Genomic DNA, 14,000 nt, shown 5'->3' on the forward strand with positions numbered 1-14,000 from the left:
GCGTTCAATGCGATGAATGCGGTGAAAAAAAAACTTTTAAGCGGTGAAATTTTTTTCTCACCGCTTAAGCGGTGAAAGAAAATTTTTCACCGCTACCAGCAGAATGCGGTGAAAAAAAAATTCACCGCTAAAATTGCAAATCTTACGAATATTCATCGCTAATACCAAGGTTCGAACCCGTGTAGGGCAGTTTCTTTTTTGTAAGAAATACGGTAAATGCGGTGAAAAAAATTTTTCACCGCTAAAAGCGCAAAAATTCACCGCATTCAACGCTAAAAGATGCGGGCGCTTTGCGGTGAAAATGTTTTTTAACCGCTATTGACCGGTAATCTTACATTATTTTTGGACCAAACCTGGACCCGGGTTTTCGAGAGCAACTGACCTATTTAGGCTAGAATTTCAATATTCATAACGGTTTGTAAAAATTTAAAATATCCAAACTTTCGCATCATCAGAAAGACTTCTGAATGTGAATCAAATAGTGTTGTGAAGAGCCTTTTGATTCATATTTGATCTGAAAATCAATCTCACCACATATACCACTGGAGAAATCAACAATCTTTATAGATTTTCTAATCAGGTTGCAACAAACAAAGCGTAAAAGAAAAACAATGTGTGAGAATTTTCTTGGTTTAATAAATCGTCAACTGCTGATATCATTTTTCTCCATCATACAGTTCTTAAGGTCTTATTTTTTCATTAAGAAATGACCAATCGACTTAACTTTACAAAATACCTTTCAAAAGATGCCAGTAAATTAGCCATGCAAAGATATGTTTTGTTTTCCTACTACGCTTACGATTTTCAAAATCAAAACCAAAACACATCAATGATGTATTCGAATTGTTTATGGGTTCTGAAGAAAGATTGCAGCGATATAAGAAACAAACTGACCACGTTCAAGAATTATGTACTCTGTTTCAACTTCAATTTTTTCAAATTTCGTTCAAATTTTGGTTTTTATTACCCAGTCAAAGTAATATTATTACCCAGTCAGTTTTTGCGATGTTAAAGATGTTCGAAATTTAATAAGTGGGGTACAGTTATGAAGGTGTGGGGTTTTCAAACGTCAATTGCAGCCATGTTCGCATGCACAAACAATTCTACAGAAATCTACATTACACTCTACCCCCGGACTTGAGTTCCAGAGTATTTCAGCGCTGAATCAGAACATTTCAAGTGTAAAAACCTTATTCAGTTCTGAAACATTGCATCTCCAGAATATTTTAGGTTTCTTTATGTTCAGTTCTAATCAATTATGATTAAATTGAGGTCATGGAGTTGGCCCAGGCTAAACTTATCCTGTACAGTCTGAAAACTACTCCTAGTCCGAAATTAAGTCTGAGCAGAATAATTTCATACTTTTGTAGTTTTACAACCAATGGTAGATTAGACGATCATCCAAATTTCTTTGATATATACTGCCTACCCCGGGTATTTTTTTCGAATTTTGCTGCACGACCCATGTGAACAGCTTAGATCCTCTGCAAACAATCTTCGTGAATAGTTTCTGTAAGACTTCGGGTATTGCTTCTCGCCAATGACATAATTAAAAATATTAACCAATAAAAGATATCACTCAATTGGCCATATTTTATAATTAGGAACTTTACTAAAACTGCAACCATCAGATAAAACTGACTACGCTTTAATTTGTCAAAAAAAACATCAGGGTTAATATTAAACAGGTGCGAAACAATAGATTAATTAGTAAAGTGAAGTTTAACATAAAAGGAACAAGCGGGCTAACCTACTACTGTGCATTGTACAGAAAGTTCCAATATTGAACTTGAAAGAAGTGATAGTGCGATCAGTTTAGAAAATACTACAAATTGTAGAAAAAATGGATTTCAAAAAAAATTTGTAATTTCTTATTGCATTGAAGACAAAAATATCAGCCAAAGAAAAAAAATGATATATGGACTTTCTAAAAACAATTGGTGCGTTTATTTCTTGTTTTTGGTCCAGACACAATTAAACATAAAACACGAATGAAAACCATTTCTTTATATTCAAAATTTTAACTGCATTCCGTTCCTAGTTTCAATTTCGTTTTTTTTTAAATAAATAGTAAGTATGTTAAAGTAAGTTAAATTTAATGAGCACCTGCAAGTTTAAAAACTTTTGAGCAGATTCAGCTAAAGAAAGAAACCAGGTTAAGTTAGCCAAAGCGATTTCGCGAAAAAAAAAATTTAAAAAACAAAAAAATTAATTAATGAGCAAAAGACTCTTTCGAAGAATTGAAAACTTATAGCCGGAGAATTTCTGAATAAAAGTTTGAAGAAGTGAATAATCAAACGAACTAACTATGGGGATCTTTGGATAACGAGAGTCAGGTAACATGCTTAAAACACGAAAAACGCACGCTTTCAAATGACGAAAGTCAACGGAAGTCAAATTCTGGCTACGTAGCAATTTCTGGCATTTTAGCTTCTGGCACTGCAGACTTTCGTTACTTTAAAATGTGCACGTGAGTGTTTTATTGAATTGGAGGTGTTTTTTGAGTTATAATGCTTGATCGAAATTGATACGACTCTTAAACTAACTGTCGTGATACCGGAACAACAATATCGGTATTAGAAATTTGTATCTTTTCGGTTTCGGCTCCCCGTCCCAGATTGTTATTCACCCCAGTTACAGAGCACGTGCCATTAGAAAGTAAACTATTATGTAAATTTATGGCACGTTTGTTTGGGGGAGAAAATAATATGCACCCACTAAGCTGGGGAGCACAAATGAATTATTTGTCACTGACTGTCATGATCTTGTCAATTTACACGGCATCAAATCATCACGATAAGTACCAAGTTGCGAGAGCTTTACCAGCACTTCAAGCAATAAGATCTGGGAAACCTTGTACTTTTTTCAGTTAATCACGTTTTTCAGTAATAGGTTACGCGACTCTGAGTCACTGAGCAAAAATGTATTTCATTAGGAATCGTTTGACCTTAAATTTACGGTGGCACTCATCCGTAAGTGAATCTCACAACCAATCTTAAAATACGCGATCATAGTTAATTGTTGTGCGCCAGGCTTACCTTAAAAGTAAATTCCAATATTGACCTTGGAAGAGGCGATAGTGCGATCAGTTTAGAAGCTACAACAAATTGTAGAAAAATCGGATCTCAAAAAAATGATTTCAATTCCTATTGCCTTGAAGGCAAAAATATCAGCCAAAGCAGAAATGATAAATGAACATTTTTTTAAAAAAGTTGGTGCGTTTATTGTTTGTTTTTGGTCAAGAAACAACTAAATGTAAAACACGAATGAAAAATAATTTTTTGATATTCAAATTTATTTTAATTGTATCCCGTTCATAATTCCATTTTCGATTTTTTTAAAATAAAAAGTATGTGAAATTAGGTTGGATTTAATAAGCACTTGCAAGATTAAAACACTTTGAGCAGAGTGAAATAAGGAAAGAAAACCAGATTAAATTAGCCAATGCGATTTCAAGAAAAGAAAAATAAAAAAAATTAAACAATGAGCAAAAATTGTTTTGAAGAGTTGAAAACTTATAGCCGGAGAATTTCTGAACAAGAGTTTGAAGAAGTGAAGAATCTAAAGAACTAACTATGGGGATCTTTGGATAAATAGATTTTCATATTAACCCTCATGTTTTATAAGCTTGAACCTAGTCAAACTCCGACAGTCATATTTTCAGAAACTGCAATATTTCTGCCATCTTTTTTGCAAATAAAGCGTCCTGTGGTCTTTTTTGCATCACTTTTCATAGAGAAGCGTCTAAAATCCCTAGAAATTGCTATAATCCCTAAAATTCATTAAAAAAATTGTGGTGAATGCTGTAAATCGTTTTAAGAAAAATTCAAAACTTAAAAAATTCATCGGTTTCAACGCATTCCGGCTCCGCTAAAAACTGCGGGCGCTTAGCGGAGAAATTTTTTTCAGTCAGCACAATTCTTACATTATTTTTTGGCAAAACCTGGATTCAGGATGGTGGTAATTAAAGTGCGCGACAGCAATTCATCAACAATACTGAATTTCAAATGAATTTTTCCTGAAGTTTCGTTCATTTCGTGTTCATTTCATGGTTTACTCGTCAAAAGTAGTTGGTTATGATTCTAACATGATTACAGATCTTGTAAACTCCCCCAATGTTTTAGCTGTCTAATGAACTTCCTCCCAAACAGATCCAGCTCCTGGCCAGCAATTGTTGATGTATTATCACAATCACTTTTTCTCCCCCTGTTGTTATTGATCCGCTTCTTGTCGATTTAATAGCTGCTGTCACCACTCATAGATGACTAAGATGTGAACAACTAAATATCTTAATGAATTGGAGGTGTTTTTTGAGTTATAATGCTTGATCGAAATTGATACGACTCTTAAACTAACTGTCGTGATACCGGAACATCAATATCGTTGTTAGAAATTTGTATCTTTTCGGTTTTTGCTCCCCATCCCAGTTTATTGTGCTCCCCAGTTACAGAGCACGAGCCATTACCTAGTATATCATTTTGTAAAAAATGGCACGTTAAAAAAGAAAAATAGTTTAAAAATGTTTTAAGGAAAAATGTTTTTTAAACTTTAAAGAAAAATGGCACGTTTAAAAAACAGAAAAAAATATGCACGCACTAAGCTGGGTGGCAAAAACGGAAAAGATCCAAATATTTTATAATGGAAAAATGAATTACATGTGTCTGAAGACTACACCCAAACTAAACACCTTTAATAAAAGTTATACTAAAACGTGCTTAATTATGATTTTGACGTTTTACTTCCCGGACCCGAGTGTCATAGACTTTCATTACTGAATCAGTATATTCCAATAGTAAATCGACGATTCAGTACTGAATCAGAGTGACCGAAGGGTCTTTTGTTAGATAAAAATGTACAGTATAAACCCAGAAAGCATTTTTTTTCTGAAAGTTGGATGAACATGATGAATTGATTCTTTCATAATGTTCATAGAGTTTTCAGAAAAAAATGAAATTTTCGATTTCAACTCGAAAAATTTGGTTGAGCATGAAAATGCTATATTATTTCAATATTATTCCGTATTGACTATCTTTTGATCGCCAAATGTTAAAATTCCTTATTCCTTGGGAGGTGGGGGGGACGGAACGGAATTGGGCATTGGCATAATCTGTGCAATGCTCTGAACACATGTGTACATGATGGGAAGTCGCCAACTCCAGGATGGCGGCAGGTGAAGAATCCCCGGGCACACATTGGGCAACCGGGTGATGATGGAAGATGTTCAGAGTCAGCCAGAAGATCTATCCCACCTTGGCTGGTTGTCCCGGAAAAGGAAAATTGAAAAAGTAATTCATTGGAAATGGGAAATGAGAAATTCATTGGCATTGAAGAATGGTCCGCAATTAGACTGCGAGTAAATTAGTCTCAGCGAGTAAATTAGTCTGCCAGTAACGTTAATGACTGCCAATCTGCCAGTTGACTGCCAGTAAACTGAATTTGAATGTGTATTTATTTATTACATGATCAGTATTTGTTGAATATCAATGTTAAATTGTTCCTTTTAGTTAACCAAAAATTTGACGAATTAATTCTTAAAATTGCTTAACGAGGTTTTTCACCAAGTCCCAGATAGTTGCAATTTTTTTTATTCGGTTCAGCTCAAAAACAGACAAAAATTCATAATGTTCATGGTAAATGCAGAATTGAAATTCATTAGGTTCATAGTAAATGCAGAAAAGAAGTTCATTATGTTCATGCTAAAATCAGAATTCTACTCTGAATTTTACCATGAAATGTCTAATAAGTGCCATGATCAGAACTCTGGTCATGGAAAAAATCATAATGAAATTTTCATGATTCAGTACTGAATTATTATGACACTCAGATCCGGGTTGGTATCGGAACATCCGGCTAAGTATGAAGTTGCCAGATCTTTACGAGTACCTCAAGTAATAAGATCTAAGAAATCCTGCACCTTCTTTGGTTAATCAATTTTTTCAGTATTAAGTTACGCGACTCTGAGGTAGTCACTGAGCAAAAGTTGCGGGTATTTTATTTTTAGAAATTGTTTGATCCTAAATTTATGGAAGAAATTGGCATACGTCCGTAAGTGAATCTCACAACCAATCTTACAACATGCTTTGTTAACCGTAGTGAGCAAGGCTCAAAGTTAAACCTTAAAGTTAACTGCCGGTTCTTGAAACTTATAAGCGAGAAAACGAACGCAGAGTTCACGACAAAGGAAATTCAAAGGTACTTAAAGAAATTTGTCATTAGATTTCACCTTCTCAACATTTACTTAAAAAAATTTGTCAATAGATCTCACCTTCTCAACATGAGTACGTTTAGAAGATTTAGAAAATTTACATTCCACGCGGTTTTCAATTAAAAACCACACTTATAGTAATCGAAATTTATACCTAGTGTTAGTAAAATCGATGCCGTTGACATTTACAGCGTTGATGAGAAAAATTCTGAAATTAATCCATAAATCTCTTCAAGCTTTAATCCAATTTGCGAGAATAAATTTTGTTGTCAGATTAATTTCTGTCCAGTTTCTTCAATTTACAATTTCCATGCAACGCTTACAGTGTGAATTTAATTAAGATAAAAAAATATTAAAAGCAATAACACAGCCACATTTTCAATTGTCCTGCTAGATTGATTTCACGTGAATTCAACTTAAGAAAGAGAGCATGAAGATTTCAAAAAATCGTAAGCGTTGTCTGGACGACACTTCGTAGGGCTGCAAAAATCGCTTAGGGTCAAATGACTCGTAATGTTCCCATTATAGTCCCCATATGAAATTATACCCCTAACCCCAATATCGTATAATTACCATGAAGCAGAGTCACGTAAAATTGCGCGAAACACGCACTTCTCCAGTTTTAAAGTCTTGCGTTCTACAATCAGTTTCTAAATTCTAAAGTAATACTTTAGTTTTTTTCCACAAACTAGCAATTAAAAATTTGTTTAAGAGATAATTCGTATTCGTATTTATGCAACAAAATTGTGCAAAATATGGACCCGGGTTATTAGTGTCAGATTTTCAGACAAAACTGATATATTGATGCAAATATTTGCATACTTTAAATAAGAAAAGATTAAAAATTCTATAGAAATTATATTATGCATTTCATAGTTTAACTATTTTCATGCAAGAGAAAAACTATACAATGCTTTAACCATCATCATGTCATTCAAAAGTAAATACAAATTTCGCGTGTTATTTTAGTATCCAAAATTCAATGACTATGAATAAACAAATTGGTTATTTAATTAATTAAATAATTATCACTTAATGAAATCTAAATCGCATTTCTGTGTTAATCAGCATCATTCAACGTATAATTATGATATTCTGTTTATCGGAACGATAATGATCTGCACGCAAAATATTTCGAATTATATTGTTTTTGCCAAAAATAATTGCACGGCGATTGAAAAGATATATTTTCGGATCTTTTCCGTTTGTGCCCCCCCCCCCCCCACCCCCCAGTATGTTATGATGCCCCAGTAGCCGAGCACGTGCCATTACATAGTAAATCATTATGTAAAAATATGGCACGTGCGTCTGGGGTTGCAAATAATATGCACCCATTAAGCTGGGGGCACAAACAGAAAAGATTTTTTTTCTGTTTTTCCAGCTTTTTTTCGCAAAATTGATCTGTTTTCTAGTCTATTTGGCAACGTTTCTCAACGTCGCTTATATTTTAAATTCAAAGACTAAAAATTGGATATCTGAAACTCGAAAAGATTAGACAAATCAAGAAGATTTATGCGTTCTTTTGGTATCTTCTTTTGATTCGTTCAGCGTTTCTGGTGATAGCATCGTTAAAATAGCTTCTGATATCATATTGGGCGGTTAAGATGTTGGGGTTCGAAGTTGGCTCTCTGGTATCCCCCCATTGGACCTTGACTGAATTGGGGTCCAGATTCACTACTGTTTCTGATTGGCTACGTCTTGTATGTTGAGGGTGCTGGTTGTCTGGTAGGAATAACCTCTGCCCATATCATAGTAGCTCTCCCCTCCTGAACGAAATGACCCGATGCTCCTCAGAAATAAAAATTCGACTGAATGGAAATTTATTTCATGTCAACAAAAAACTGACAATACATCTAAACTTCTTATTTTTGTTCCAATTATAGAAACCAGGAGGTCCCGTATGCGCTCGTCCATAAAGTTCTAACCCGTCATTTGACGAATAATTTATTGAAATCTGAAAAGCGCAACCGAGGCGTTACTAAAAATGGGAACTTAAGAGCGAACTGTCGATTTTTCTCATCGGAGTTTTTTAAGAAAATAAATTTCTTACAATCTACGATTTGTAATCTAACTTATAATAGTAATAAAATAATGTACGATAAAGTTTATGTATTGTCTATGAGGATTAAAATATGGAACACAAATTGAGAAATTTAGAGGCAAAGTTTATGGTTCTATCTGTCTAATTAAGGGATCCGGGATGCCAACTTGAAGGCCGTTTTCGATTGATCGTATTCTAGATAAAGCGTGATAGGATGTTCAGAAAAGCTCCCCGCGTTTTATCAAGCAATTTCTGGGCAACTTATTATGTTTCATTGTATAAAAATAGATTCAAAGCATAGCTAGTTGACTCAAAAGAAAAATGCAAAATTATAACTTACAGAAAAATATTTAAAATTAATATTTTGATATCTTATACCACCCCTAGTCGAGGAAGGATGTTAATCTTGCAAGATCTTGCAAGAATCTTGCAAAATACTGTTAAACTTGCAAGATTAACATCCTAAATCGACAAGGGGGCAAATTATGATTGATTTTCTCAAGAAACTGAATAAGGAGGAAGATTTGCAAAAGTTTGTTTATGAACTATTTGGCGTCAAGCAATCTATAAACTTGGATAAATTTATAAAAGAGTCGAATGAAACTGATTTGTGCACTATGATGTTGACCTTAAACTTCGCAACTTCAGTGGTATGAAAGAAGTTTTTTCAAAGTTTTTTAAATTTTTTGGACCCAATTTTCAGAGACAACCATTGAAAAAACGGTTTCACTCTATAATTCCTTCAGGCAACAAATATTTCTAAATCTGTGATCCAGCATTAAATTCTATTTCATAAGGAATTTTATGGTTTTTGCTTACTCAGGTGTCCGAAAACCTCATCACGAAGCAGTTAAAACAGAAAAATTGAATGCTAAAAAATTTCGTAAAAAAATTACTAAAAATCTTTCTCGGCTATGTAATCGCTCCCAAGTACTTGGAAACGTAGCTTCATCTTGAAATTCAGTCAAAATTTTAATAAGATAAAAAATCGAAGATTATTTCATAATAAATCCTATATTTCATAGACCTATTTTTGCGTCCATTTTTGCAATTTCAAACTCTTAAAACTATTCATGCGATCCCCAAATACTTCTGTCTCAACTGTTTATTTCCTGACTTGTTTAAAAAACACCACTGCTGTAATTTTCTGTTCACATAGGTCAAAACGGGATGATTATTTTATAAGATCTTATAAGTTTCTTACAAAAGATTTAATTGTCAGAACTCGATTGACAGTGGTAGGCTAAATTGTAAACAATAGCCAGTTGAATGCTTAACTTAAAAAAGGTAAACGTTTGCAAGTTAGGTGGTTTACTTGTTAATTTCCCGCAAGATCGTTCCGGTTGAGTTTTCTCCCATTGGCCCTTCCTAAGGAACTTTCTTTAATTAATACCGCTAGAAGACAATAAACAATTGCATCCCTGGAACATTCATCATGTACAATTTTTAATATTCTTTTCTAATTCATTCAGTTAAGTTAATTACATTCATTACTTTTCACAACATAGATAAGCAAAGCTAAATAAAGATGCTTACAAAGATAAACTTAGTAAAAATTAAATGAAAATTTGTTTCTATTTTTTTTGTTCAATATTTTTGTACTTTACTTTTTCAGCTTTTACCCACATTGTTAAAATATAATTCCCTTCATTAGCAGGTACAATCGTCAATTTTGCTCATCTATCTGCTGGATTCCTTTTGAACTTTTAAACAATGCACTCTTTGTAGAAACTTGCAATTTCAATCAAATTGCAGAAGACTTTGACAAGATAAACTCTTTGGGATGGTTGGATTTCTTGTACAAATTTCTGGTAAGTCGATTAGCAAAGTCATCAGAAAAATTCAGTCGGATGTTTAAGTTGTAAGAAGTTCTAAGTTGGATGATTATCTTGTAAGAACTTGTAACTTTTATGTTAACCATATAAGAACTTGGTAGAAAAATTTGTAACGCGATACATTGTCTCCTCGCAAAATATAAGAAACTGGTAAGTTCTCACAAGTTACCATACTCGAAGCTTGTAATTATTAGTTGTTACTGTAGGTGTTTGTGCAAACAACAGTTTTAGTTTTGAAACAGTGCTTGTTTTTCAAAAATTTATGATTGTTAGGTCAATTATCAGTTTTTTTAATTGAATCAGCATAAGTTAGCGGCTCAGAGGATCAGATAAAGAGTGATTACTTTAAAAGATTTTAGATCTTCTCAACATATCTGGCGATACAAAATGAAGTTTAAAACAAGTACTGTAGTTTTTTTCCTGCAGTGGCATTCAAATGAGACCAATGATATTTTTCTACTATTTAAAATGGGGGGGGGGGGGTAACTCACTAAATTAGGTGGGTACAATTAGTGTACGGTAATGTCAGGAAAATTTTTACTACACTTACGGTTGACGTAGAAAACAATTTGATTGAAAATAATTGACTCAACCCAAAATAATGAGGCTTTATAAATAAACCATCCTTCCAGTACAAAATAAGACTTTTTTCGAACGACTTCCATTTTAGATGTACAAGTCCGGGTTATCTAACATTTAAAATTAAACTTGACCTTTGAAGTTTGGGTTGAGTTGATCGCTTTCCAGCAAACCAGTCTGTTCCTGCCGCCTCGCCTGGACCTCCACCTGCTCTCCGTAGATCCTCTGCAGTTGGTACAAACTGGGCGCACACAGACAACTGGCCACCCCCAAAATTATACTGAGAAAGGTTAACCCCACGATATGCACCATCCATCCGGCTACCACTGGACCAGACGCATATGCCAGGGAGTGGGAAATGCCAGCTATTGCGTACACACTGCCATATACGGACGTGTACCGGCTATCAACCAGGTACGAAAGAGCCGGAATAAAAGCCGTGTCAACCAGGGCAACGCCAAAACACATGCCACATAAAGGAAGAAACAGTAACGTGAACGTCGAACAGGCCGGAATGAAACAAGTCGACACCCCGATTACGCATAAGCCGATTCCAGCGTAAATGTACTGAGTTTTTGCGTACTTGTTCGAAAGTTTTACGCACAAGTACACCCCAAAAAGGTAAGGGAAGAAGCCGGGAAGCCAGATTAATCCTTGCTGCCATTCGTCAGCGTCCACTGAATCTTTCATCCAAGTTGCATTTGTTGGTTCCAGAAATTCCAGCGAAATGTTAGCCATGATTAGGGCACCCGAAATGGTCAAAATATCCGGGTCCAGAAGCAGTTTATAAATAGGAGCGTGTGTCACTTGGGTAAGTCGCTGTCGTAGATTAATCGGATTTTTCGGTCTGACTAGGAGAAACATGGCCGCATCAATTAACGCGACACAAGCTAGGAAAAGGAAAGGTACTTCTTTTCCATAAAACTCGTAAAGGATGCCCCCGAATGGCGGGGCAGAGAATAATCCGAAAGACATGAGAGCGAGGGCGATTCCGAGCGCCCGGTTCCGTTCACGTTCTTCTGTGAATCGGTCGGCAATCATAGCTGTGCGTTGTAAGTTGGCGAAAATATTTGGATTGCAAGATAGATTTAAAACCCAGATATAAATTTATATTGTTAAGTTTCAGAGCATTTTTAAGCTTTAGTTCCGTATAGGATTTTATTTCCAGAAGGGCTTTTAGTTGTCTTTATCACATATCGTTCAGGTTTTCGTTTCTTAATACATAGAAGCACGTTCTCAGTTCCCTTATATGGTAATAATTGCTCCGAATCGACAAAGATAAAAACACACGTGAAATCCTATTTGAAAAATTCTCTCGCTCATGTATTAAGAGTACAAAATAGATTTTGTTCAGAAAAAAAGAGTAAGTTTAATCGCCTTTTATCTGTACCAAAATTGTTCCATAGTAATCGACTGTAATGTTTTACAACCTTTACAACCTACCATTACTTTTTGGACTCCTATCAGCGTGCCATGTAATAACACAACATTTTCAGTTGGGGGTCATAGATAATCCTACGAGAGCAAATCTGAATAAATTTAGAATCCTGTATGAACATTTCTAACATACTTCATCTTATTATATCTTGTTGACTTTGATTAATCCAAATATTTTCCCAGTCCAGCTGTGTCAGCAAAAGCCGAGCCGATTCCCTGAATACACCTGGCCAGGAGGAAAAACATATACGTCTCTCCAAATGCAAAGATAGTTGTGCTCGTAAACATGACAAACAAACCGATCATCATTGGAACCTCGCACCCGACTCTGTCAATCAGGGTTCCACTCACGGGGCTCGCAATTAGTTGGGTGAACGTCTTGCTTGCAAATAGGAACCCTAGACCAGCATCTTCACTTTCGTAGTAGGTGTCCGTAATGTAGGTCCAGTTTTTCCATTCCCCGTTTTTGAACTCAGATTTTTGCCCGTATGATGTTTGGATATCCCAGGCGTTTACTTTTCGCAAATAGTCTGGAAGAATTGGAACTATGATTATGTACAACATGTTATCAAGCAACAGAACACCGCTGACGATTATAAGAACTAGGATTCTTTGAAATTTTGCGTCCTCGATTCTGATTTTCATGCTTTTGTACATTTGCACAAGAGCGCCGCAAGATCCGGAGTACCTCGGGGCTTCGACGTTCGGGTCCGAATGTTCTCCGGAATTGTTTGGACTCGACTGGAAGTCGCCGCCTTCACTCGGTATCATTTTTCAGTTGGTTCTGAGGGTTCAAAGCGCACCCGTTTTAGAAATTTTTGAAGCCTTAAGAGGGTGAGGGATTTGATTGGTCGAGAAGACGAGCTGTTTGATTGGCTGATATACAGTTAGTTGTGATTGGCTGATGCTGCAACATGGAAATAGGAAAAACCTAAATAATTCTCGGAATTCGGTTTAGGAAACATTAGATCTTCGGATAGGTTATTAAAGAAGCATTTGTATAATTTCTTAGAAAAAGCACTCGGCAAAGAGCAGAAAATTTCTCGCGCGTCAGTTAAAAGTTAAAGTTAAATCAAATAAGCAGATACGAATGCACGTTAGCTCTTTTACATTAGTACTCTCTTTGAAGTAAAGTGTTTATCGCAATAAGGGTACATATTTAGCAATTGTATTTTTAGATAGTTTTGAGTATCATCAATTCAAAAAGCATGACATCCCAGGTTGAGTTCCTCGTTGAAAATGGCTTATGAAAACACCCATCCACGCCGTTTTTGCTTATGAATATACCCAGACAGACTGCAACCACCTGTGATTCAAACTTCGTTCAAAGTTTCGGTGAGTTCTTGCGCCCGTTCAAAAATCCGTATGAAAAAACCAGTCAATGCTGAAATTCAGCATGGTCCAGAAATTGGCTCGTTCAAATTATGAAAAGACCCAGGCAGACCGAAACAGTTCATGATCTAGACTTTGCTTCGTTCGTGTTTAAAGAAAACGTCGATCTTTAAAAAAACAGTGATGAAGACTATAAAACAATTGATGTGTTGTCTAAAGGATAAAGGAGTCGTTTAATGTTGAACAATTTATTTTCGTATTATCTCCTATCTATAAGGATTGTACAACAACGGAAAGTTTAGCTTTGAGGTCAATGCTTAATAAAGTGGTACATCAGAAAAGTGTAGATCGGAAACGCAAAAAAGTTGCCTGTTTTTATGTAATTCTTTGTATTCATTTACTATTGGGTCTAGACGGATCAAAAGGAAAATACACACACGTGTTAGGCTAACGTTGGCTAGATAGAATTTTTTATAGATCGCCTCAAGTTTTTCAATTTAGACAATTTAGACAAATGTTTCTCAAATTTCGTATTTCAAAAACATGATGTGACGCTCTGTGTCAACAAGTT

General features: G+C 35.1%; 1 protein-coding gene across 1 annotated transcript; it reads right to left on the reverse strand.

Annotated features, from left to right (window-relative positions):
- Window positions 1-7,536: 7,536 nt before the first annotated feature.
- LOC142335847 (putative vesicular acetylcholine transporter-A) lies at window positions 7,537-12,727 on the reverse strand (the record flags this gene model as incomplete). Its single annotated transcript, XM_075384175.1, has 3 exons — window positions 7,537-7,971; window positions 10,795-11,702; window positions 12,276-12,727. Coding segments are annotated over 3 exons (1,452 nt in total), but the record flags the coding sequence as incomplete, so codon positions are not given.
- Between the last annotated feature and the right edge of the window lie 1,273 nt (window positions 12,728-14,000).

The sequence above is a fragment of the Convolutriloba macropyga genome, chromosome 3, assembly GCF_964194025.1.
Source record: "Convolutriloba macropyga chromosome 3, txConMacr16.3, whole genome shotgun sequence".
NCBI lineage: Eukaryota > Metazoa > Xenacoelomorpha > Acoela > Convolutidae > Convolutriloba > Convolutriloba macropyga.